Below are 25,677 nucleotides of genomic sequence, written 5' to 3'. Positions count from 1 at the left end.
GAGGTGAAATCCAGAGAGCGCAGGTAACTGCTTCAGTCCCCTCAGTGTAAACTTAACAGGGCTCCAGACTAACTTTGTTCACTAGGAGCTCCGTGGCCCCAAACCGAACATTTCAGGGGCGCAACCAGACATTTTAGGAGCACACACAGTGAATCAATAATAGATGCAGAAATTACAACAGGCTGTTTCAAATTCAGTGCACTATTTTGTTGTTTCACCGGCTGAAAGAGCCTGACAACAATCAGGAACTGCTGCACAGAGCGATAAGAAGTCTAACTATGTCGTGTACACTTAACCTGATATCACCTCAGACAGTTCTATCAAACTTTCTGTTTAACCTGCAGATATAAATGATGGTGTGATGTTTAGAGTTCATTTAATGGTGTTAAACTAAAGTCTGACTTGCTAACACTGGTGAATGTGCTCCTCTCGGCCCCGCTCGGACGCCTCGATCTCCTCGCCGTAAACACTGGAGCTGCTGGTCGTCCACATTAACATGAGTGTTGTTAAAACATCCAGGACCAAAGTTCAGTCCTTCACAATAAAAGTACATCAATGTTGTTAAAACATCCAGGACCAAAGTTCAGTCCTTCACAATAAAAGCACAGGCTTTAACAGCTCCAAAATACACTCTAATGTCCTCTTAATTTACATTTTTAATGCAACGTTCCTTCTGTTTTCTCGCATCGAGGTCACTTTCCTTTACTAAGTAGACGTAAATGCCCATGCACAAATATGAAATTTCACTTGTAGATTCTTAGAAGTGTGTGAATAAATTCTTCTTGCACTTCGGTGGCGATCGTCCAGTAAAAGACCAGGAAAAGACAGAGAAAGGTAAAATACCGGCGATGGCGACTGACTGGATTTTATACCTTTAAGGACAGAATTTTTAATTTCTCCTCATCTCATCTTCAGCCTCTTATCCGGGGTCGGGTCTCGGGGGCAGCAGCTTTAGCAGGGGACCCCAAACTTCCCTTTCCCGGGCCACATTAACCAGCTCTAACTGGGGGATCCTGAGGCGTTCCCAGGCCAGTGTGGAGATCTAATCTCTGCACCTGGTCCTGGGTCTTCCCCGAGGCCTCCTCCCAGCTGGACGTGCCTGGAACACCTCCCTAGGGAGGCGCCCAGGGTTCATCCTTACCAGATGATCCTGAACCACCTCAACTGGCTCCTTTCAACACAAAGGAGCAGCGGCTCTACTCCGAGTTCCTCACGGATGCTGAACTTCTCCCCCTCTCTCTAAGGGAGACTCCAGACCCCCTCCTGAGGAAACACATTTCACACGCTTGGACCCGTGACCTCGTTTTTTTGGGTCTTGAGTAATCTGATGTCACTGGTCATATATTATAAACCTCAGTATATTCTTTATGACTCGCAGTGTGTTTTTATGTCTTTTCCCCTGTCTGAAGCTTTAGTACCCGTGGTAACCAACAGGGAGCGCCAGCGTTAAGGCAGTCACTTCCTCTTCCATGAGGAAGATGCACTCGGGGAACCTTTCTGCAGATGTTGTTCACAGTTAGAGAGATTAAGATCCAAGATTTAAGGAGTTAGTGTTTTTTGTCGATACCACAGTAAAAAAAAGGATTTTCTCAGATCCCGTTTACTTAAACAAGAACTTCTTTATTACACATAATGCTAAATATTAAAGTTCCATTCCTATAACAATAGAAATGAATATAACACGACAGCACGCAGTTAAACTATTGGTCTTAGTGCAACAACATAAGATTCATACACACACACGCACACACACACAACGGACACACACCTAATATCTAACTGTAGGTGCAGTCATTGTCGTAGACATAGTGGAGGCAGGTACTTAATGTTAAAACATTAACATAGAAATATTAATATTATATTAAATATACTCACTTCTCCTCGGAGGCTAGTTGTCAGGATTGGCATCATTAGCATGCTAACTCCATCATCTCGACCTGGGCTGTGGTCATTCGTGTGGTGGTGTTACCATGGTAGCAGACAGATGGTTTAGGAACACAACCTGTTAGCTCTGTTATGCTAATTAAACAGTCTCACTTGCACCATGACTTGCAATATACGTTAGCCTACTATGGATAGCACATACACTCGATGCTAATCTGGAGCAGCGGGAGGATTCGGGCCGTGAGGGTCTGTGTTTTACAGTCTATGAGCCAGATGGACGTATCTCCCTCCCCCCAACGTCATATACATGCCCTTTTTTTGGTCAGAGGAAATGAGGCGGAGTCAAAGTCTGACAAGATGGCGACTCCCGTAGGCGAGGACGGTTGGATCAAGTTGAGGGAACGGACCCTGACGGAGACGCTACGTCTGTTTTTTATTCAGTCTACGGTTCTTTCAGAGCCTCCATCTTGTCATGTTCACGGTCACTGTGTGTTGACTTGTGTAAACTTTATTAAAACACATTCACCTCGCTACCTCCAGTCCGTCCCCTATATGCTCCCCTCTTAAATCCATACATGCACACAAGCACACACACACACACACACACACACACACACACACACACACACACATGTGGAACTTCACTTTCTACAAGTCTGACTCAGACATTTGAAGTTCCACATTTCAGATTCCAAGTGAACGCAGCATAATCGGCAGTGATGAGCTCCAGCGTCAGACCAACCACTGTCAGCAGCGTCACCGACACGGAGGCGTATTTAGAGAGGGAACGTCTCCAGAGATGTGAACGCTCAGCAAAGAGACAACAAGTGCTTTCATTAGTGGGTCACATGATCAATCACCATTGTGTGAACTCACTCTAGAGTAACTAGAGAGGAACTTCAGAGATAACAGATTATAGATGTACGTAACAGAACAGTTCATCAGAACCAGAATTACTTTATTCATCCCTGTGGAGGATGTGGGTGAAATGCTAAAGTGCATTAAGTTGACCTGGCGTGTGAGTGGGCTGTGCAAACCTTTCACATTATCTCTTTATCAGATGGATCAGGTGATTAAACATTTGCACTTCAGCGACCTAGAGTGTGTCCGTCATCCAAAAGTGTCTAAATGTGCAGAAAAACCCACTTAACACGTGTAAATGTCCTGACTTTCTTTCAGCAAAAGAAATGCTGCTGTGTGTGTGTGTGTGGGTGATATAGGACCTTTATGTTCATATGAACATTGGAACAGGCCGTGTGTGTGTGTGTGTGTGCGTGTGTGGGTGTGTGTTTGAGCATTGTGAGGCAAATATTAACTTTGTCCAAAGTACATTAGTGTTCCTGAATTACGACGCACAAATATCAGCAGAGTTAATGTATTTCAGTGCAGTCCTGCGGGAGCACGCATGACTAACGCCGTCCGGGCCGACAATCGGCATCGCTGACTCATACATCTATCGTCCTCCTAGACAAATAACCAAGTCCTGTTGCTTTTGACTGGAATTGCTTTGGGGACATCTACATCTATCAGCTTCTGTTTTAAGCTTCTTGTGGAGTTGATCTTACACTAAGTGGCCAAAAAGCAATTAACAGCTTTTAAGAAATAGGAAGACGTGTAACAGGTGGTTCACTCCCATGTAAAGCTGTGTTCTTATATGAACTCCATATGGAAAAAAGACTGATGGTCCAAGTGTGACTCCGGGGTAAAATCATCACATCAAATCACCAATCAAGACAGTTTTAACGGAGAAATCCAGGAGAGTTGCTAACAGTGATTAGCTCGGGGCAGCACTGGGGAAGGCATTCAAAGGTCTTTTTTAACCACTAATGCTGTTGAAAATAACAGCAAACCTCTGCAGCAGCATGAGAATGGTAAATGGTAAATGCACTTGTACTTCTAAAGCGCCTTTCTAGTCTTCTGATTACTCAAGGGCCTTTCACAGTATTTGTCACATTCACCCATTCACACAGACATTTACACTGATGGCAGTGGACATCTACAGACCATCTAATATAATCATTCACACACCCAGGCGCAGCACAAGGAGCAATTCGGGGTTCAGTGTCTTGCCCAAGGACACTTCGACATGTGGACCGGGGGAGGTGGGGATCGAACTGCCGATCTCTTGAATGGAGGACGACCCACTCTTTCACTGACCCACAGTCGCCCAAGAAGAGTCCCTACACACAAAACAAAGCAGCAACAGCGTAGTTAGTGAAGCCAGAGTTTATTAAAGAGTGTTTTAAAGACTTACCTACTGGCCCCTGTACCAGCTCCTCTCATAGTAAAGTCCATTACAGTGGATTACCAAAGTCAATCCCAAAGGAAGGAGCCCATTGGTGCTTTGTTTAGGAATCAGTCGCCTCCTCCAATTTATTCCGGGGACATGGAAAAACAGTGTCCAGTCCGGTGCGGTTGGTGAGGAATGGGGAATCATCCAACACGGTGAAAAATGTCAATCAGTTGGCAGCATAAACATTCTTCTTCTTCGGTGCCCATTGGCTCACAGTCCACACAGGCACACCAAAAAATGCCCGCACACCGAGACTGATGCTATGTCTGATGTTACCTTCTACCCGCAGCCCCTTCAACACACGCCCCCAGCCTTTTGCGTGACAGTTCAGTGCTGTGGGGAAATTCGCTGGGACTTTTTAAAACCTTTTGCTTTATATTAACTTTCACCAAACTGCCACAAACCACAAAGTTAACGTGTTTTGCTGGAATATATTATCAATGGACTCCTTCCTTTGGGATTGACTTTGGTAATCCACTGTAATGGACTTTACTATGAGAGGAGCTGGTACAGGGGCCAGTAGGTAAGTCTTTAAAACACTCTTTAATAAACTCTGGCTTCACTAACTACGCTGTTGCTGCTTTGTTGTGTGTGTAGGGACTCTTCTCATGCTGCTGCAGAGGTTTGCTGTTATTTTCAGCAGCATTAGTGGTTAAAAAAGACCTTTGAATGCCTTCACCGACTGCCTCTAGCTAATCACTGTTAGCCGGCTGTTAGCGACTGTAACGGTAGAATTAAAAACAAGTTTTCTTTCTCTTCAACTTCTGCCTCAGATTCTCAGTAGGTTCAGTGGGTCACTGGTTTACTGAGACTGCAAACGTAAGCACTGTTCTGAAAGTGAATGACTCAGCATCCGTCTGTTGTTGCATAACGCTCGTTTTTGCTTTCAAGAAAGAGGAAGTAACGTAATGCACGGCCGAGATCACAGTGGAGCTTCCAGTCCAGGGGTGCAGACTGGATGTGAAGCAGGGCCCCTGAAAACTCAAAGCATCAATCACTTCATTTCCTGCGTCTGGGTGGTTACATCTGTTCTTTTTTTGTTATTATTCTCACTGTCATTTACAGCTGTATCTGTTGCTTTTGCTATTTTTATTTCATTTATCATCTTTCGAGGTTGCACCCGACTTTTCCGGAGTTGTTGTTGCGTCAATTAGTGGCGTTCTAGTGGTTCTCCAAAATAAAAGTCCTCTGCTACTTTAATGTTTTTGTTTTGGGGATATGTACGGCTGAGATGACAGTGGATCTTTCAGTCCAGGGGTGCAGATTTCATATCAACATTGTTTGTGTGTGTGTGTGTGTGTGTGTGGGGGGGGGGGGGGGGGGGGGGGGGGTATGAAGCAGGGCCCCTGAAAACTCAAGGCATCAATCACTTCATTTCCTGTATCTGGGTGGTTACATTTGTTCTTTTATTGTTATTATTCTCACTGTCATTTGCGGCTGTAATTGTTGCTTTTGCTTCATTTATTTCATTTATCATCTTTCGAGGTCGTACCCGACTTTTCCGGAGTTGTTCCAGTGGTTCTCCAAAATAAAAGTCCTCTGCTGCTTTGATGTTTTTGTCGTGGGGAGATAAATGCACATACATGGATGTCAGGGGGGATCATATCTCCCCCGTGTCCCCCAAAAATCTGCACCCTTGTCTCATTCACTGGTGAAGGGGACGTCTTGCTCCTGCTGTCCGATCCCTGTGTTTGTCTTTATTATATAATTATATCTAAACTAAGTCTATCAGATGGCTGCTTCAGGATCTCCTTCTACTCAGAAACCGATCCGCTGTGACGTCAGCGTGGTCTGGAGGTGACTGAGGTCCTCTGCAGCTGAATGTTTGTGTAAGCTTGTCCTCAGGCACCGGAGCCCGGACGTCCTCAGCGTCGGTGCTTTGATGTGGGATGACGTTACATCATCACGACAGCAGAGTAAGTAAAGAGCTGGACCGGTATTCTTCTTCTTCTTCTTCTTTTAAATACGTACGATGAAAAATCTGAATCTTGATGCAAAAACTGAACGTTTTAAAGCTCTTTCATGAGCTCATGTTCAAATGAAAATGATGCTTTGTGTATTTGTGGAGGGTTTATTTTAAGTGGTGTATGAAACTAAGTTTATAAAAGAAAGAGCAAATAGTTTTTAAATAAAATAAATACTGCAAACTTTCAAATGTGCAGCAAATGCCTGTTGCAAAAGCACAATAATCTTAAATATCTGTTTTTAAAGAAATTTAAATAAATGCGAGAAAGAGGAAAAAAAACTTGAGTCGACACTCAGGGCGCACTCACACTGTCCATCCGCCCCGCGCCCAAACAGGTTATACGGCTAAAGTCGGGTTCCTTTGTGAGTGCAACCGCACCGCGCCTAGGAGCGGTACATGGATGACACTAAATCACCCGTAGGTGTGAATGGTTGTCTGTCTCTGTTCGTCTCTATGTGTCCTGTGATAGACTGGCGTCCTGTCCAGGGTGGACCCCGCCTCACGCCCGATGTCAGCTGGGATCGGCTCCAGCCCCCCGTGACCCCGACAGGGACAAGAGGCTAAAGAACAAAATGTGCAGGTATCATAAGCTTTTGTTCGCCACAGATCTTTGTAGAGGGAACCAGGGTGACGCTAACTTCTGGGAGAGCCTATAAAAAACTATAAACTGTATAAGAAAATGGACCCAGCATATCTATGGGGGTCCGTTCTTTCAACTTGATCCAATCGTCCTCGCCTACGGGAGCCGCCATCTTGTCAGACTTTGACTCTGCCTCATTTCCTCTTACCCAAAAAGGGCATGTATGTGACAGACCCATCCATCCACGCCGACCCCCTCCATACGCTGACTTTGTGGCTCCTTATATTCCCTCACCTGACTTCCTCCATTGCTCCACTCATGATTATTACGTAGTTGTATGTTACGAGACGTCGCCGCCATAATAAACATAAACATGGGGCGTAATAAGGTGCCTGTACAAATGACCGGGTCCGTCCCTATGTTCCGCGGTCTCATAAGCCTCTGCCTTTAATTCAGCATGTTGTCAGGGCTAGAGGTTATGGTTAGGGTCAGGGTTAGGGGGTAGTGTTCGGGTCCACAGGTAACATAGGTATGCTCCCCAAATGACCTATGGTGTTGTTTTGAGGGGAGAACAATCTCTTATTTATTTATTATTAATTTGATAGAAACAGAAACGATGTACACAGACAAAGGCAGAACAACTGCGAGTACCATGTGTTTCATGGCGTATACTAACGTGCAACACCCATCCCTAGAAGGGCTTTTACGAAACACGGACGTAGAGTCCAGGTGCGCTGAAACTCAAGCTGCCGTCTGACTTCCTCCCAGGATCAGTCAGCTAAGCGCGGCCTCAGGTGATGAGGGACACGTCGACCAATCAGATCGTTCCGCGGCTTATAGAAGGTAATCTGTGCCAGGGGCAGAGTGTGTGTGTGTTTGTGTGTGTGTGTGTGTGTGTGTGTGTGTGCTTGTGTGTGCGTGTTTGGATGTATTTGTGTGTGTGTGTGTGTGTGTGTGTGTATGTGTGTGCGTGCGTGAATAAGTGCTTGTGTGTGTGTGTGTGCGTGAGTGCTTGTGTGTGTGTGTGTGTGTGTGTGTGTGTGTTTGGATTTATGTGTGTGTGTGTGTGTGTAGATATATGTGTGTGTGCGTGTCTGCGTGTGTGTGTGTGCGTGCGTGCGTGAGTGCTTGTGTGTGTGTGTGTGTGTGTGTGTAGGTGTATGTGTGTGGGTGTATGTGTGTGCGTGCGTGATTGCTTGTGTGTGTGTGTGCGTGAGTGCTTGTGTGTGTGTTTGGATGTGTGCGCGTGTGTGTGTGCGTGTGCGTGTGTGTGTGTATGTGCGTGTGTGTGCGTGTGCGTGCTTGTGTGTGTGTGTGTGAGCGCCCATGCACATGTGAATGTTTATGCATGTGTGTGGTCTTTGTAAGATGAGGATGTTCCCCCCGAGGTGGTGGATGTACAGATCACTTTCAAAGCGGGCAGATTTGTCTCCCCTCCACCCGCCTCCACGGACAAAATGTTCCCGGCAGAGTTCGGCTCGTCACTGACAGCCCAGCCTTTCAAAGAAGCCCTGATGTGTTTTGATAGCAGCACTGTGAAAAGAAGCCCGACGCCGCAGCCTTTTCTGTGGTATTCACCCTAAAATCACAGAGCAGGCAAACATCGGACAAAGGCTGATACCCGTCTCGTGGGGAGATATTTATCTGCTGCGGAGCGGGAGGGCGGTGACAGCTTTCAACAGGAGAGCTCTCTGCACAGCGAGGCGTCTTTGTCTCACTGTTTACCGAGGCAAACAGTGAGATGTACATGTCCGTCTCACAGCTCAGCTCACTGTCGGCTCACCGCGGGCCTCGGGTAGCTTTCAGCTCGTAGAAAGAAGAGGGTTTTGTTTAAAGGTCTGGGGCCTTATCGACATTATGCTGACGACTCACTGTCGTTACTGCGCGCCGTGGTACACACAAGTCCGCCGTTTCCGCCTGAGTACTTCACTCAACCTACCACAGATCTATGACCTGACATCCCCACATCTGCTGCAGATTTCAACAGAACTGACGTTTAATTCACCCGTGCGATGACACTTAACCCCAGCCTGCCGCATGGGACTCTTTGGTAAAATACAAACATGGATGTGGGTCTGAAAAGTTCAAAGTCTCTGGTGGAACTTACGTCATAGTTTGCAACAGTTGCAAATTAAGTGGCCTTATAGTTCAAGCTGTTTTCACGCATTTGTCATACGTATAACAACAGAAGGGAATGCGCACTGATTTGGGTGTGTTCGACCGCTCCCGGGCTGTATTCTATTCTCAAAGTCAGCTAAGAGTCTCTTTTCCCCGTATTTGTACCCTTCAGCGATCTTAAATCTAAGTTAAGTTATAAATACCTGGATACTAGACTCATTAAGACCCATGTGAAACACTAACTTGTCAGTTTTAGTGTCACTTGTCAATGCCCTGAGTGCACATTAGCATTAAACGCATAATGTTGTTTGCTCAACACAGTCTCACACCCCAACACGACAAAAACTGACGCTTGGTCAGGGGTCCTTGGCGTTAGTTACTGACTAAAAAGGTCTCCTTAAACGTTCAAACCCGACGCAGGGGGCGCAGCTCAACCTGTCTCCTTACACACAGTGTGGTGCCTAATACCCATGCGGATGAGGGTACAGTTGAAGGCGCGGTGCGTGTCGGTGCCAAAGCCGTATTTGACGCCGGGCTGGAAACACCTGACAAGAAAACATAGTGATTCAAATGTGGTGCCACCAACAGTCTGACAGTCGTAGTTCAGAGTGAAATGTCTTTTGCATGAATTACCAGGCCAGTAGGTGCAAACGTTCATGCGAATATTGGTCCCCTGACTTTTAACATTGCGTCGTCCATCGGGTCGAGGTTTGTAGACCTTTGTGCCGGTTGATCCGTGCTGTGCTTAAGTGCGACCCAGGCCCAGCCTTCACTCACGCTGCTTAAAAAGATCCAGGCCAAGGCGTTGCTTCTTGCTTATTTACGCCTACGTATATGAATCTTCTCTTCGTACGGTGCTGAAGCCCACCTCTCTCCACCGGGTCATGAAGCGCGCAGTGCATAGACACGGTACGGTTGCACTCGTACCGTTCAAACAAACTAGACATCAGCTGTGCATCGTGCTTTGGCACAGCATGAATGCCAAGTGTGGGTGCCCTTAATCTTCTTATTACTGGTACTCTCATTTTGTTTTCTAAGCATAAAGCATGGAGAGTTATTCAGACTCATGATGGTGTGAAAATGACCCGTCAGCTTACAGTCACTGTGTGTTTTTACGGTAAGATATTGTGAAGCAGAGCTGAGTCAGCACTGTGATTTACACCAGTGCAGCAGCTTTTCTCTGCAGAACCACAAAAGGGTTTTGTAACGACACGCGACATCTTTTGTTCAGTATCACACGCATGCAGGTTCGAGACTGTGGAACTTCTTTATTGTAGCCTAAAAACTCATCTACAAACTGTTTCATGCTTTAGTATTTGTTGCTAGAGCCTAAAAACATCATATATATCTATGTTTCCCAAAAGAGCCAGTAACACCTCCATATTCCTTTAAGCCTGACTGAAAACTAGAGCCCCTCTTCTCCTCCAGAGTGCCTCTCTCTCTGGGCGATCAGGTTCAGTGTTGCTGACTGTGTTGGACTCCGGAGCGTCACCCCCGACGGTCCTGACGCACTCTTGTACCAGAGCGCAGCTGTCACCATTACTTCATGCTTATTGGCCCAAGACCGAGAGAGGCAAAGGCAAACAACGGGAGAGAGAGAGAGAGAGAGAGAGAGAGGGTAGGAGAGCGAGAGAGAGAGAGTGTGTGTGTGTGAGAGAGAGAGCGAGAGAGAGTTGGACCCCTGCGCTCTGCTCCATCGATCCGCAGAGGAGCTTCTACCGGACGTTGGACACAATTTTCGGAGCTTTCTTGTTTTGTTGGGAATGCGTAAAGTGGATTCACTGTTCGGAACATGCTATTTGGAAATTTGGTACGGTAAGACTGTGACGGTTCTGTTGTTTGATTCTCGTTTGTTTTAGCTGTGAAGTGTTTCCCAGCCCCCTCCCACCCCCCCTAACAAAAAACTTTTGCAGACCTGATCGACCTGTGAGTGGGAGAGAGCTGCACTTTGCCTCACATCAATGTGAGCCCTGAAATGTGTAAGGGAGAGGGATTACAAAGAGTAACTGAGCGGGAATATGAATTATTGGGGCAGCTGTGACTGGCTGCTGTTATGTTGGTGTGTGGGACACTGCTGATGATGGATGCTGCTGCTGATGATGATGATGATGATGGTGATGATGATGATGATGATGGCGGTGGTGGTGGATTGCAAGTAACTGCTCATTGTCAACAGTGACACATATTTGTTTACCTGGGGGTGGTAAAGGTAAGCTCAAAGTGTAGGTTAATGGTTATGCACTACTACCCACGTCAAGGGTAGTAGTGCATAACCGTAACTGATTTAATGAGCCATCCGTAGTTTCACTGTACCGGCCGTGTGTACTTAGACTTGCATGGCTTAATCTTTGAGACAAGCGTATGCAGGATCAACCTGGTAGCCCCCATCATAGCTCTGATGCCGGGGTCTGCAGTCATCATCATCAATAACTGCAGAAGCACACTGGAGATAAAAATTAGAACAAAGTATTAAAGAGTCAGTCCGGTGTAAAATCATCCCAGGGTCTTTTTCGGGCAAAGTCGGTCATCAAATAAGTCATTAAGAGAGTTTTTTCCATGTATGAACAATTAACAGAGAAATCCAGGAGAGTCGCTAACAGCCGGATGTGGCTAACAGTGATTAGTTCGGGGCAGTACGGTGAAGGCATTCAAAGGTCTTTTTTAACCACTAATGCTGCTGAAAATAACAGCAAACCTCTGCAGCAGCATGAGAAGAGTCCCTACACACACAACAAAGCAGCAACAGCGTAGTTAGTGAAGCCAGAGTTTATTAAAGAGTGTTTTAAAGACTTACCTACTGGCCCCTGTACCAGCTCCTCTCATAGTAAAGTCCATTACAGTGGAAGGAGCCCATTGCTGCTTTGTTGTGTGTGTAGGGACTCTTCTCATGCTGCTGCAGAGGTTTGCTGTTATTTTCAGCAGCATTAGTGGTTAAAAAAGACCTTTGAATGCCTTCACCGTGCTGCCCCAAGCTAACCACTGTTAGCCACGTCCGGCTGTTAGCTACTATCCCTGATTTCTCCGTTAACACTTCATACACAATAAAACTGCCGTGATGGCTTATTTGATGTATGTACGTGCCGAAAAGGACCCTCGGATGATTTTGACACTTAAAGGTCTGGAGGGAGTTTTGACCATTTTTCAAACTTTAAACTTTTTCGAGATGCAGCATCAAATCTGTGTCACAATTCCTGCAACATGATAGGGATGGGAATGGGAACCGACAACTCACGACATAATGTTCTGGTCCCTTATAAACTTTCACAACTTATTTTTTATAAATCATACGTTTTAATTCCTGATTCATGACGAGAAGAACCTGACGCACGGCGCTGAGCTGCATCTTTAGTTAATCTTCAGGTTTCCCTGATTCAGATGATGTACACCACTTCTACGTGGTGTCTACTGTTGGCCGCTGTGAACATCCCGTGTCCCCCACCCCTGTTTTTACGCTCTGTGGAGCGGTTGAGCGCGGTCCGAGGCCCCTGATGCTGATGTGAAGACCTTAATAATGCTCTGTGCGGCTCACTGTGTGCACCTTTATCTGTAGTGGGTCGGTGGCAGGCTCTTCTCTTGAGATATTCAAGGAGTACAATCACACAACACTCAACTTTTCCAGGGTTGCCATTCCTGGCCCGTTGACCTCTGACCTCCTTTTGGTGGGATGTGAACATGAATGCCTCCTAGTTAGGGCAACAAGGTAGCACAGTGTCCATGTTTCCAGACCCTTTTTTGGTAAACAAACCTCATTAAATGTCTGTGAGCGAGACACTGAGGCTGAGCTGCTGCTGCTGCTGCTGCTGCTGCTGCTGCTGCCGCTGAGACTAATGCCACGTCTCTTATGTGTCTGTGTTGTTTTCTGCAGGTAGTGGTTGTGTTCTGTCTGTGGGAAACTGATGTCAGCAGAGCTTATGTATTCCAAGCCAGTAGACCTGCAGATGGAGGAGACAACCCACCACCTCACACTAAAGGTGAGAACAGCGGCCATGTTGGATACGTTTAAGGGGAGACACCAAGGCCCAAAAACAAATCTGCTTAAAGATGCTTTAAATCACCAATCTGGAAGTTTACATGTTCATCTTCTCTCTTCATCTTCAACCTCTTGTCCCAGTCGGGGTCGCGGGGGGCTGGAGCCGATCCCAGCCGACATCGGGCGTGAGGCGGGGTCCACGAGAGAACTGAAGGCTGAGGATTACTGACTTAGCTACATTAGCACCAACACCCGGGAGCTAGGCTAACAGAACACGTTACTAGATATTGTGGGAGTCAATGTTGAGAACGGGAGTCGGTTTTAAATTTTTGTAACAGGAACAGGATTTTTTAGTGGGTAGAGACTGATACGGGAGACCGGTCTCTAGCAGAGTCAAGTGCAGTCAGCGTTTATGATCTATGATTTAAACTGATTTTCAGTCCCACGCTCATAGACTGTAAAACACCGACCCTCACGGCCCGAATCCTCCCGCTGCTCCAGATTAGCATCTAGTGTATGTGCCATCCAAAGTAGGCTAACTTGTATTGCAAGTCATGGTGCAAGTGCGACTATTTAATTAGCATAACAGAGCTAACAGGTTGTGTTCCTAAACCATCTGTTTGCTACCATGGTAACACCACCACACGAATGACCACAGCCCAGGTCGAGATGATGGAGTTAGCATGCTAATGATGCTAATCCTGACAACTAGCCTGCGAGAAGAAGTGAGGGCCAGAGGCTAGCTGTCACTCAAGAGGCCACGCCCCTAATTATTCATCAACTTTAACCTCCAATAAAATAAAAACTAGCCCCTCCCCCTCAGTGTTGTCATGGAGATCTGAGCTAAACACACAGACTAGAATGTTCTTTTGTCCTTAAACAGGTTTAATGATGCTGTGTAAACGGCCTGTTTAACATGGGGCTCAATGAGAAACTGCTCTGTTATGAAACCTGCCCCTAGTGGACACTCAGAGAACTGACGCTGACGGAGCTTCCTGATTGGATCAAACAGGAAGTCTCTGTGGTGGGGGCTTGGTTCCAGTGCATTTCACAATGCTAATCAAACTCACTGTGCCTAGTGAAATGGATAACTGGATCGAAATGTGACACTTTACTTGCAAACAGGGAGTGTTTGAAAATCTCAGAATGAACATTATGCTCCAGAAAGCATTGCATTAATTAGTCATGTCGATAAAAATTAACATCCAATCCAGCAGACGGACATGTGAATTCAGTTATTTCATGCAAACGCAAACTTTGACGGAACAGAAAGACCTTTATTCTGCTCTCCGATTGTTCCATTGTGTATTGAAGTGAACTGAAACCAAAGGCCGCCTGCAGACTGCTTTGCGTTGTGCCCAACAACCCCCATAAGCTGCTCCACAATCCCTGTAAAACCGGGACCTCTCGGGGCTTATTGCTTGATTATATCTTCCAGATGAATATGTTTGCAGCATCGTGTTGTGACTGTGCCCCTCTCTCCTCCCTCCAGTCGTCTCAGAGTGGGTCAGCTCAGCGGGCTCCTGCAAGGGGAGGTGCTTTGAGCTGGAGGAGGCCAAACCTCCGGGATGCAGATGTGACAATCTGTGTAAGACCTACTACAGCTGCTGCTCCGACTTTGACGAGCACTGCCTGAAAACAGGTCAGTGTGGTGTCCCGAGCGCTTCTTCATTAACAGGATGTCACAAGCACGGCTTTGGTGGGAGTCAGGCATTTAAACAAGTCACACAAATGAGGATAATTGATGGACAAAGTCCATGAAAAGATGAAAACCAACAATATGTCAGTGCGTCTCTCAATACTTTGGTTTTCCTACACAAGATTAAAATCTTTCAAAACTCCTCACTAATACTAGTTTACTCAAACAGGCAACCCTATCTCCATAAAACGAAACTGAGCTCTCAATTACCGTATTTTCCGCACTCTAAGTTGCACCTAAAAACCTTCAAATGTCTCAAAAGCCGACAGTGCGCCTTATAATCCGGTGCTCCTTATATATGGACCAATATTGAGCCACAACAGGTCTCCAGCTACGGTGAGCAGCCGCCAACTCTATTTCCCCCGTAGAAGAAGTAACGCGCGGTGCATGTTGAGATATACGACTGTGTGAAGCGTGCCGTTTCATTTCCATGTGTGTGTTTGTGTAAAGAGCCCAAAATGGCTCCTGTTAAGAGACACGCTTACGACGCAGAGTTTCAACTCAAGGCCATTAGTCACGCAGGAGAACACGGGAATAGAGCCGCAGCCAGAGAGTTGAACATGAACCAATCAATGGTGCCGAAGTGGAGGAAGCAACAAGACGACCTACCCTGACTGTTGTGTTGACGTTCCCTTTAGCGCAGCTCCATCTAATGGATGCAGAACGTAACCCCAGCCTCCACTGTAGCGTCTGTTCTATGTGCCTTATAATGTGGTGCGCCTTATAGTGCGGAAAATACGGTACATATCGAGCGAAATACGTGGTTCACGTTGTTGTGAAGTGAAACAAAACTTCTTCGTTGGGTTTAGAAGAAGGTCATGCTGATTCATACGTTCGCATGATACAACAATTCTCATGATATCTTAAAGCTTTGGTCCACAATCTGAAAATCAATGGAGCCTCTGAGACAAACTTCCAACCTTCCCCGTCGTGGCGAGCAGAGGCTTCTTGCTGGTATCGGTCTTTTCCTTCTCCGTGGTAACAGGCGCTCCGTTAGCTGAGCTGCTAAGCTAATCTCTAGCTGCTCAGAGTTTACAGAGAGGGAGGGGGAGTGGGAGGAGATGAGGGGATTGGATGGAGGGTACGAGCGAATGGTAGCCGTCCGTGACGGATGGCCCCCGTTGGTCAGTTCCTATGCCGACCTCTGGCTGATAGACTGAATGGATTCATATTGTGTAGATCGGACTACAAGACCATAATCGGCGTATAAACGATGTTAAAAATAATCACCAATGATCCAAATCGTAGACTACAGCTTTAAAAATGAACGATGTGAAACGGCGACCAGTCGTGAACCCCCGGGTGAAAAGTCCTGTGTTTTGGGAACCATCCAACAGACCGTCGTGCCTTCTTACGCAGAGGTTAGCGGTCTTATACTGCGTCACCTGATCTCCTGCTTCACTCCGGACATATGTTTTACTGTCACTGATACACACAGATTGCAGTGCATTACTTTTCCTAGTCATATGTACGAACTGTGAATGAGGACGGCCTGATTTGATCGACCCATCCATCCACCCCGACCTCCTCCCTATGCAGACTTATACGTGGACTTTTGCGGACTTTGATAAGAAACGTATTTGTTACATGAACATAACATAACAAATGAACATAATCCGGAACAAAACACCCTCGAACAAGTGAGAATGTAGTCTTGCTTTATGAGAATGTCATTTTTAGAAAACAGGGCTGAAACATTTGAGGAGCTCTTTTCCAAAAAGCTATAAATCCATTTGAACAGTTTTCAGGAAAATAACATTTAACATTTGGTTAATATTCAGTTTATCTTGTCAAAACGGTTTTTATGGCTCAGTCTGAACGTGTCGAACGGACGGACGAAACAAAAAACTCTCCCGCTTCAGAGCGCCGCCATGTTGGATCGCACAGAACGCTCACTGAGTTCTGATTGGTCGAGAGGACGTGTCGCATTTAGGCTAAAAATAGGTTTGGCGCTGGTCGCGGTTTGGAAAGGAACTGAGACCATTTTAAACACGGAAATATAGCGAAAAAACTTGTCTTTTTTAAATTTGGCTTTTATCTCGTTTTTGAAAAGAGCTCTTCATATATAACACAATAGTACAGTTGACTAGGACTATTTTCTGTGACGGATTAATCCACATGCGGTGCACCAGTATCTATTTGTGGCAGCAGGACGGTGTGTATGCACTTAAAATACACAGTATGCAGCAGTTACTTCCATATTCTGTTGACATATTTGAACAGATTGACTTATAATATCCCTTATAACAGTAAGCAGTAATCGTAGAGGGATACGTTTACCACTAAATTGGTTTGGGATAATACACAGCAGTACCACAGTAGCTCTGAAACACAGCGAGCTAGGCCTAAGTGCTTTCTGCTGTGGCTGATTATAACATGAACAAAGAGCAACTGTCCTTGAGTTATCCCAAATGGCAATTTTCATCTGATGCTAATTTAGACTTTGGCCGGGTGCAAAGAGCGTAACTGCAGTTTCATCTTGAAAGCATTAAGCGAACAGCAACAGTGGGACGTTTTCCAAAACTAAACAAAACAAGGTCTGCTTTGCTTGTAATGGGGAAAAAAGTGTTACAGACTTTCGTTGCTCTGAGATTTCATTTCACCGTTTAATGTTTTCGTTTGTGATGATGTCATGTGGCCTTTAGCCTTGTTGTAATGAGTTTAAAAGCGGTGAGGTGACTGTGAAGTGAAGTGATATTTAATGCATTTCCTCCTTCCCGTGTCTCAGCGGGAGGTTTCGAGTGCACGCAGGATCGCTGCGGGGAGCAGAGGGATGACGACCACGCCTGCCACTGCTCCGAGGACTGCCTGGAGAGAGGAGACTGCTGCTCCAACTATAAGTCACTGTGCAAAGGTACTAATCGCACTTTACCTCTTTGTAACGTTAATGAATGTGCATGAAAGTGGGTAATGGCTCTGTGCTGTTTTTTCCGTACAAGGGGAGACTTCATGGGTGCATGGAAACTGCGAGGAGATCAAGAGCGCAGAATGTCCTGCAGGGTGAGTCTGAAACTGACGTCGACAAATTCAACGTTAACGTGAAATTCTGGCGTAAAATCGTCCCGTTTTCAGCAAATACACTCATCAAATAAGCCATTGAGACGATTGTTTTTGTGTAACAACTATTAACGGAGATATCTCGGAGAGACGCTAACAGCCGAATGCTGTTAACAGTGATTAGCTCGGCACGGTGAAGGCATTCAAAGGTCTTTTTTAACCACTAATGCTGCTCAAAATAACACCCAACCTCTGCAGCAGCATGAGAAGAGTCCCTACACACACAACAAAGCAGCAACAGCGTAGTTAGTGAAGCCAGAGTTTATTAAAGAGTGTTTTAAAGACTTACCTACTGGCCCCTGTACCAGCTCCTCTCATAGTAAAGTCTATTACAGTGGATTACCAAAGTCAATCCCAAAGGAAGGAGCCCATTGGTGCTTTGTTGTGTGTGTAGGGACTCTTCTCATGCTGCTGCAGAGGTTTGCTGTTATTTTCAGCAGCATTAGTGGTTAAAAAAGACCTTTGAATGCCTTCACCGTACTGCCCCGAGCTAATCATTGTTAGCCACGTCCGGCTGTTAGCGAATCTCCTGGATTTCTCTGTTAATAGCTGTTACATGAAAAAACACATACACAAATATTGTCTTGATGGCTTTTTTGTTGAGTGTATTTGCCGAAAAAGACCCTCGGATGGTTTTGATTTCACTTTAAGAGTGTGTTTGCTAAAGCAATACATGCTGTTATCTACATATTTGGTCAGGAGCACCACGATGCAGAAAGCGGCAGCAAAAGCCTTTCATCGTATGAAAGCTGCGTAGAACATTTCTCTTAATGAGCTTTTAGCACGACGCAGTTTCCACCTGTGAATGTTGTCTTTGCACCCTTGTTCCGCGCAGCTTCATCCGCCCTCCCCTCATCATGCTGTCCGTCGACGGGTTCAGAGCCTCCTACCTGAAGAAGGGCAACTCTGTCACCCCCAACATACATAAACTCAGTACGTCTGCTTTATTTTCTCTGGTGTTTTGTTTCCTAAACACAGCTGTGGTGGTTGTAAAAGAAATTATCTGTGTTACTGTGGGAATCTGAGGGGAGCTCTTGTCCATGTTGTACAGTTGTGTGGGAATGATACAACGTCATCCATCCATCCATCTTCCCACCATTTTCATCCGCTTATCCATTCTCCCCCAATGTCACAAAGTATTCCGGACGTTCCTCCCAATAAACTTTTATTTACAGCTCTTCCTGGGGATCATGAGGCGTTCCCAGGACAGACGAGTATAATCGCTTTAGTGCGTTCGACTCCAGGGCTTCTAGACCTAAGGGGAGGTGCCCAGTAGGCATCCTGATGCTCGAACCACCTCAACTGGCCCCCTTTTACAAGCTCCCTCCGGATGTATGGGCCTGTCTTCACCCTAATCCTCCACGGCTAAGCCCAGCCGCTCAAAACGTGAACACAAGGCTAGCTAACACCGACAAACGACTAAGGCAAGAAGTGCAATAAATCTGCAAGTAGTAGTCCTCTGGTATAAAAATGAGAGGATGAGGTTTGTGCCGCTACTTTATGACCAGGCAGAGCTCCTCATCAACCCTGAAGGAAGGAGCAGGATGGCAGGAACAGTAAGCAACTCATTTAACAACAACAAACTGTACAACTTGAGAGTAGATGTGCACCCCGGATCACCTCGAAGAAAAGCAAACGACTGGGCCTCAAACTTTGATTGTGGGTGATTTTGTTAAAGATATACAGTATATGGTATGAGCATTAAGAACACCTTAATACACTGCTTACCCAAAGATATAGTCTGTGACATTACAGGTCTCAACAAGGCATGTCCAATCTATTTTACTTCATACGTCAAACATTTGTTCCCTCTGCCAAGGACACGAAACAAGAGCAATCAGGAACAGCAAGACAAAACACAGCGCGCCAGAAAACCTTGAGGGAGAGAGATTCTCCACCCCCGGCAATCATCGCCCTCTCCCCACCCTCTCCCCAACCTCTCCCCACCCTCTCCCCTCTTGGAGTTCAGTAACCAGACGAAAGAGCCAAACTTATCCCTGGTTCACTGACATGCGTCACAACACTCGCCACTCCTACCTCTGCGACCGCATCAGTCTCCCCAGCCTGATAAGAGTGTGAATTTAGCCGACTGATAGAGAAAACTCTTTCTGGTATCTGTTGGGTTCAGGCCACAAGGACGATGGCGCTCAAAAATGTCACCAAGACAAGCCGGGACCCCGTGTGCCACAAGCTTTCTCTATTCCAGTCTGCTTAGTCATCAATTGCCCACTTTCATTTTGTGCTTATTATAAGTTTTGTATAGATTAATACTGACAAGTTCATGTTTGTTTTGTCTTAGGAGAGTGTGGTACGTCATCGCCCTACATGCGACCAGTCTATCCATCAAAGACCTTCCCAAATTTATACACTCTAGCCACAGTAAGTGACCCTGGGTGACGTCCGTCTCCGTCTTTTGGCTAATTCAATACACCAGCCGCCATTTTGAAAAGATCTTACAGCCTGTTGATGTTGTTACGCTGCTACACAACGGATATTTACTATTCAACCCATGTGATCTCTCTGCAGGGTCTGTACCCAGAGTCTCATGGGATTGTAGGGAACACCATGCACGATCCAGTGTTTAACGCCACCTTCAGCCTGCGCACCAGAGAGAAACTGAACCACCGCTGGTGGGGCGGACAGCCTGTGAGTAAACCCCAGATACCAGCTCGTAACCGTTGTATGTCTCATCTTTCCTATAATAAGACGGAAAGACTGATATAGAACTTTACCTGCTTTTAGTGCACAGGGCGCCTTTAGCCTAGCTTAGCACAAAGACTGGAAGCGAAGGGAAACTGCTAGCTTAGCTCTGTCAAAAGTTGCCAAAAGGAGTTGACTTCCCACTACTTCAAAACGACCTTGTTTAAAAATCCCTGTACAGCGCTAAAGCACTAATCAAGTAGATGTTGTGTTAGCATCAGTTAGCTATGAATTAGAGCTATATCTTGACCAATAATAAGTACGGTGACAGTCAGGGTTCCCACAGTCGTGAAAAACCTGGAAAAAGTCCTGGAATTACAAAATTCTCAAACTTTTTGGTTCATGGAGTTTTGTTAAATTTGATGAAATAATTGTTATGGTTAATAAGCTCCCACGTTTATTTTTTCGGTAGCTTTTAAAGTTTGAATCGGACATGTTTGAGTAACGACGGGCAAGTATGCATGAAAGTATGAATGACCAATGCAAATTATCATGTCATCTTCAAATTTATGTTGCTGCACTGTTTTTCAGACTTGAATCGAGAAATTAGTTCATAATCAAATGCATCAAGAAAACACGAATAGTAGCCAGACTAATATCTTCCCCACTGTCTAGGGCTGCCCCCGACCAGTTGTCGTCATTTAGAGTGATAAGTCGACTAATTGACGTATATATATATGTATATATTTCCCCCCCAAGTATAGCCTCAGCGACTGAATTATATAATTCAACATAATTAATAACCATTATTTTACAAGTGTACACTACCACACGCTAGTCTGCCAGCTGTTAATGACACTGGCAAATTATTTCAGACACTAATAAAATGTATTTATTTCTGCTTTTAAACTTCCAGCCGCCATGAGCAGGTAGCTAGGCTAGGTTACTTACATGGTTAAGGTGGTAGGTCAAGTTCATCTAAGTTTACTTAATGGAGGTAAGCTAGCAGGTTTCCAGTCTTTGTGCTAAGCTAAACTAAGCTAATCACAAACTGAACATATGTCTGTAATGGTCCTGGAGTGTATTCCCAAATGTTGCTGCAGCGAAATGTAGCAAGAGAGGGCTAGCTTAAAATGCGTGTTGAATTATAACTGTAATACATTTCCTATTGGAGCGAAACAGTAAAGTGTATTGCTTTACTGTATAATTACTGTAATAATGTTTACTACAGCAATAAATAGCAACTATTTAGCTAGCAGTATGGCACTGAGACATGTAGGCGCAGAGGTGAAGCATTGTGCTACAGCTAACGGAGAATAAGAGGGACATTATATTTCTCTTGTCTGTTCTGCAGATCTGGATCACTGCAGAGGAACAAGGAGTGAAAGCAGCCACTTTCTTCTGGCCTTGGTACTGAAGTTGGTACTGGAATATTTTTCAATAGCTTCAGACACTGAACGCATCACCGCACTGGTAACTTAACAAAAACCTTCGAGAGGCTAAGGGCACTGAGGCAGGAAGACTGAAAAAACATAATTAGCCTGGGTCCCAACCGTCGAGTCCGACAACTCCAGAGAGTCGACGGATTCTTCGCGCATCGTAACGTGAAACTGCAGTTTCTCGTTTTAAAACACACGATCCCCACCTCCCCCGGTCCACATGTCGGAGTGTCCTTGGGCAAGACGCTGAACCAAGTGACAAGTGTGAAAGCACCTTGAGTAGTCAGAAGACGAGAAAGGCGCTTTATAAGTCCATTTACCATTTACCAAAACGTTTACATATGGATGATATAATGATCACGCGGGCGCCATCCTGAGACTGACTGACAATGGCCCCAAACACACACACACACACACACACACACTCACACACACACACACACACTCAGGCACAACAGAGGCCATTGACGACTCAAACACCAGCTTGTTGAGGCACTGAGCAAAACAATCCTTCCTTTCTTCTTAATCACCATCGACCCTGTTGTGTTTCCAGGGTGATTCCTCTGGAGAGGAGGATCCTGACCATCCTGCGCTGGCTGCACCTGCCCGACGATGAGAGGTACCACTTCCTATCCTCGCGACTTTACTCAGGATTTTTAGTTAACGGCTCTTTTTCGACGTGTAAACCCGAGTTCAGCAAAAAAACATGAACGTTGTTTAAGTTCGAGTGAAATAAATCATAAGAGTGACATAAATCGCTGGCATGCCTCCAATATCCTCTTATTCATCATGTGTCATAAATAACACCCAGGTTTTAAGAAAGAGGTGGATATTGGAGCTCTGCAGTGTGCCAGCTCTGGTTATTTAAAGGTTGAAGATGAAGTATGAGCAGAACACGGCCAATAACAACACAATATACAGACATGAAACAACCACTTTGGACACAACATTTCTTATAGAGAGACACGAATGAATGAGTAAAAATAAATTAGATAGTCAGGACCCAAAGAACGAGGTCGTACAAGGTCAAGGTCGAGGTCCCGGGTAGAAGCGTCTGAAATGTGTTTCTTCAGGAGGGGGTCTGGAGTCCCCCTTAGAGAGAGGGGGAGAAGTTCAGCATCCGTGAGGAACTCGGAGTAGAGCCACTGCTCCTTTGCGTTGAAAGGAGCCAGTTGAGGTGGTTCAGGATCATCTGGTAAGGATGAACCCTGGGCGCCTCCCTAGGGAGGTGTTCCAGGCACGTCCAGCTGGGAGGAGGCCTCGGGGAAGACCCAGGACCAGGTGGAGAGATTAGATCTCCACACTGGCCTGGGAACGCCTCAGGATCCCCCAGTTAGAGCTGGTTAATGTGGCCCGGGAAAGGGAAGTTTGGGGTCCCCTGCTGGAGCTGCTGCCCCCGAGACCTGACCCCGGATAAGAGGCTGAAGATGAGATGAGATGAGGAATTAGATGGTGTGCTTGGTGTCCCAAAAACCTGCAGCATCAAGAACTTGCATCCTTCCCCATTGATGACTGAGGACGTCTTCGTTTTGCTAGAACGACCTCCATTTCTGTTTATTTCTTTTAGTTCGACGACAACTCGGAGTCGTGCGTTTGGAAGGAAACTGTCTTTGTAGCTGATTTAATTCATCAAACCTCAGAGAAGGCAGATTATTTAGTTCAAGATGGAGTTGTAATCATTTAACACTACAACCGAGAGCTGAGAGCTCATAACATAATATAGATAGTCTTACCTGGGGTTATATAAGAAGTGCTGTGTGCTTTATATTTAGTCGAGAGTCTCTTGAAGATAAAGGTTGTTTTTAGTGTTGAGCAGATGCTGGGTCAGTGAAGGGGTCATGAGCTGAGTCTGGTTCTATGGTGTGGTGCAGGGGTGTCCAGTAAAGGGGCGCTGTGGCTGCAGGTTTTCATTCTAACCAAGCAAAACCACACCGGACTCGAGTCCTGCAATCACCTGAATTGTCTTCACACAGTTGATTTGTTGGATCAGGTGTGTTTTTGATTGGTTGGGCTGAAAACCTGCAGCTACAGCGACTCTTTACTGGATCACTTTGACACCCCTGTGTGATGCTGGGTCAGTGAAGGGGTCACGAGCTGAGTCTAGTGCTAAAGTGTGGTGTGTAGCGGGTTTCTCCGTTCACTGTGAGTCGAGTGTTTTTAAGCTCAGACTGTTTTCGCTCCTCTTCAGGCCGTACGTTTACGCCGTCCACTCAGAGCAGCCCGACGTCTTCGGACACCGCCTGGGACCGCTCAGCAGCGAGGTGAGAAGCGTGACGCACCTGAGGGGGGAAACGTGACGGCGAGGCTTGCTTCGTTACATCATTGCACAGAGGATATTTCTGTCTTTCCCCCTCTGCAGCTGGATAACCCTCTGAGGGAGATCGATAACATCATCGGTCAGCTGATGAACGGCCTGAAGCAGATGAACCTGCATCGCTGCGTCAACGTCATCGTCGTAGGAGACCACGGTACGGCAAAAACAGTGATGACGAGTGTTGATGAGGCCTGCGGATCTTCCAATGTGCTGTAGAAACCGTGACTGTCCTCTGTGTCTCTCAGGTATGGAGGAGGCCCACTGTGATTGGACGGAGTTTCTCAGCAGCTACCCGCTCAACATAGACGAGATCATGCTGATCCCCGGCTCGCTGGGCAGAGTACGACCCCGTGACCCCAAATCCACCACATGTGAGGAGAGCGTGTGAACATCAGACGGGATCAGATTAAAGTGTCATTCCGCAAAATCATCCCATGGTCTTTTTTTAGCATTTATCAAATAAGACGTCGAGACAGTTTTTTTAATGTAAGAACTATTAACGGAGAAATCCAGGAGAGTTGCTAACAGCCGGACGTGGCTAACAGTGATTAGCTCGGGGCAGCACGGTGAAGGCATTCAAAGGTCTTTTTTAACCACTAATGCTGCTGAAAATAACAGCAAACCTCTGCAGCAGCATGAGAAGAGTCCCTACACACAAAACAAAGCACCAATGGGCTCCTTCCTTTGGGATTGACTTTGGTAATCCACTGTAATGGACTTTACTATGAGAGGAGCTGGTACAGGGGCCAGTAGGTAAGTCTTTAAAACACTCTTTAATAAACTCTGGGTTCACTAACTACGCTGATGCTGCTTTGTTGTGTGTGTAGGGACTCTTCTCATGCTGCTGCAGAGGTTTGCTGTTATTTTCAGCAGCATTAGTGGTTAGAAAAGACCTTTGAATGCCTTCACCGTGCTGCCCTGAGCTAATCACTGTTAGCCACGTCCGGCTGTTAGCGACTCTAGTGGATTTCTCCGTTAATAGGAAAAAAAAACCTGTCTCAGTGGCTTATTTGATGTGTTTAAGTGCCGGAAAAAGACCATGGGACGATTTTGCGTCGTAATTTCGCTTTAATAGGTCGTGTTTTCATGTGTGATGAGCCCCAAAACCTTATTTAGAGCCACACAACTAACTTTAAAAGATCTTTTATCCCGAGGTATTATGGCTTTGTGCCAGGATTACACTTTAAGATCAAAACATGCATAAAAATTAAACAAAGTCTTTGTTTGACGTGATCTTTTCTTTCTCCAGACGACCCGAAGGTTGTGGTCGGAAACCTCACTGTAAGTAACGAAAACACAGACGTGAAGCATATTTCCTGTCGTTTCTCAAACTGTGGAGAGAGAGAGAGAGAGAGAGAGAGAGAGAGAGAGAGAGAGGGGTGAGGTCGGTCACTCTGTTCTGTCTTTCTTTTGTCAGTGCAAAATGCCGACTCAGCACTTCAAGCCTTACCTGAAGCAGCATTTACCCAAGAGGCTTCACTACGCCAACAACCGCAGGATCGAGGACGTCCACCTGCTGATGGAGAGGAAGTGGCACATCGCCAAGTAATGCACCGACTCATTCATTCAGTTGTGTTAAAGGTGAAAGTGTCTGACATCAGGGAGAAGAATCAGACGTCGTAGATAATATAATAATATAAGTTTGTATGTTTTCCTCCAGGAAAATGCCGGACAAAACAAGGACTCGGTGCGGTTTCTTTGGCGACCACGGCTTCGA

At 45.9% G+C, this 25,677-nt stretch overlaps 1 protein-coding gene across 1 annotated transcript in view; it reads left to right on the top strand.

The window, feature by feature from the left end:
• The first annotated feature begins 10,509 nt into the window (after window positions 1-10,509).
• The window catches only part of enpp2l (ectonucleotide pyrophosphatase/phosphodiesterase 2-like), a 39,209-nt gene continuing 24,041 nt past the window's right edge, over window positions 10,510-25,677 (top strand). The window contains exons 1-16 of the mRNA XM_083926119.1: window positions 10,510-10,651; window positions 12,707-12,812; window positions 14,304-14,453; window positions 17,239-17,364; window positions 17,450-17,510; window positions 18,403-18,500; window positions 19,867-19,946; window positions 20,094-20,213; window positions 21,562-21,617; window positions 22,200-22,265; window positions 23,835-23,907; window positions 24,006-24,114; window positions 24,206-24,331; window positions 25,210-25,241; window positions 25,378-25,505; window positions 25,621-25,677. The exon at window positions 25,621-25,677 is cut by the window's right edge and continues 22 nt beyond it. Coding sequence (XP_083782245.1) covers window positions 10,634-10,651; window positions 12,707-12,812; window positions 14,304-14,453; window positions 17,239-17,364; window positions 17,450-17,510; window positions 18,403-18,500; window positions 19,867-19,946; window positions 20,094-20,213; window positions 21,562-21,617; window positions 22,200-22,265; window positions 23,835-23,907; window positions 24,006-24,114; window positions 24,206-24,331; window positions 25,210-25,241; window positions 25,378-25,505; window positions 25,621-25,677 — 1,406 coding nt within the window. The 5' untranslated portion in view covers window positions 10,510-10,633. The remainder of the gene's footprint in view (window positions 10,652-12,706; window positions 12,813-14,303; window positions 14,454-17,238; window positions 17,365-17,449; window positions 17,511-18,402; window positions 18,501-19,866; window positions 19,947-20,093; window positions 20,214-21,561; window positions 21,618-22,199; window positions 22,266-23,834; window positions 23,908-24,005; window positions 24,115-24,205; window positions 24,332-25,209; window positions 25,242-25,377; window positions 25,506-25,620) is intronic.

The sequence above is a fragment of the Echiichthys vipera genome (genome assembly GCF_963691815.1).
Source record: "Echiichthys vipera genome assembly, chromosome: 13".
NCBI classification, from domain to species: Eukaryota; Metazoa; Chordata; class Actinopteri; order Perciformes; family Trachinidae; genus Echiichthys; species Echiichthys vipera.
The sequence above is the reverse complement of the archived record's forward strand: the minus strand, read 5'-3'. Positions and strand labels throughout refer to the sequence as shown.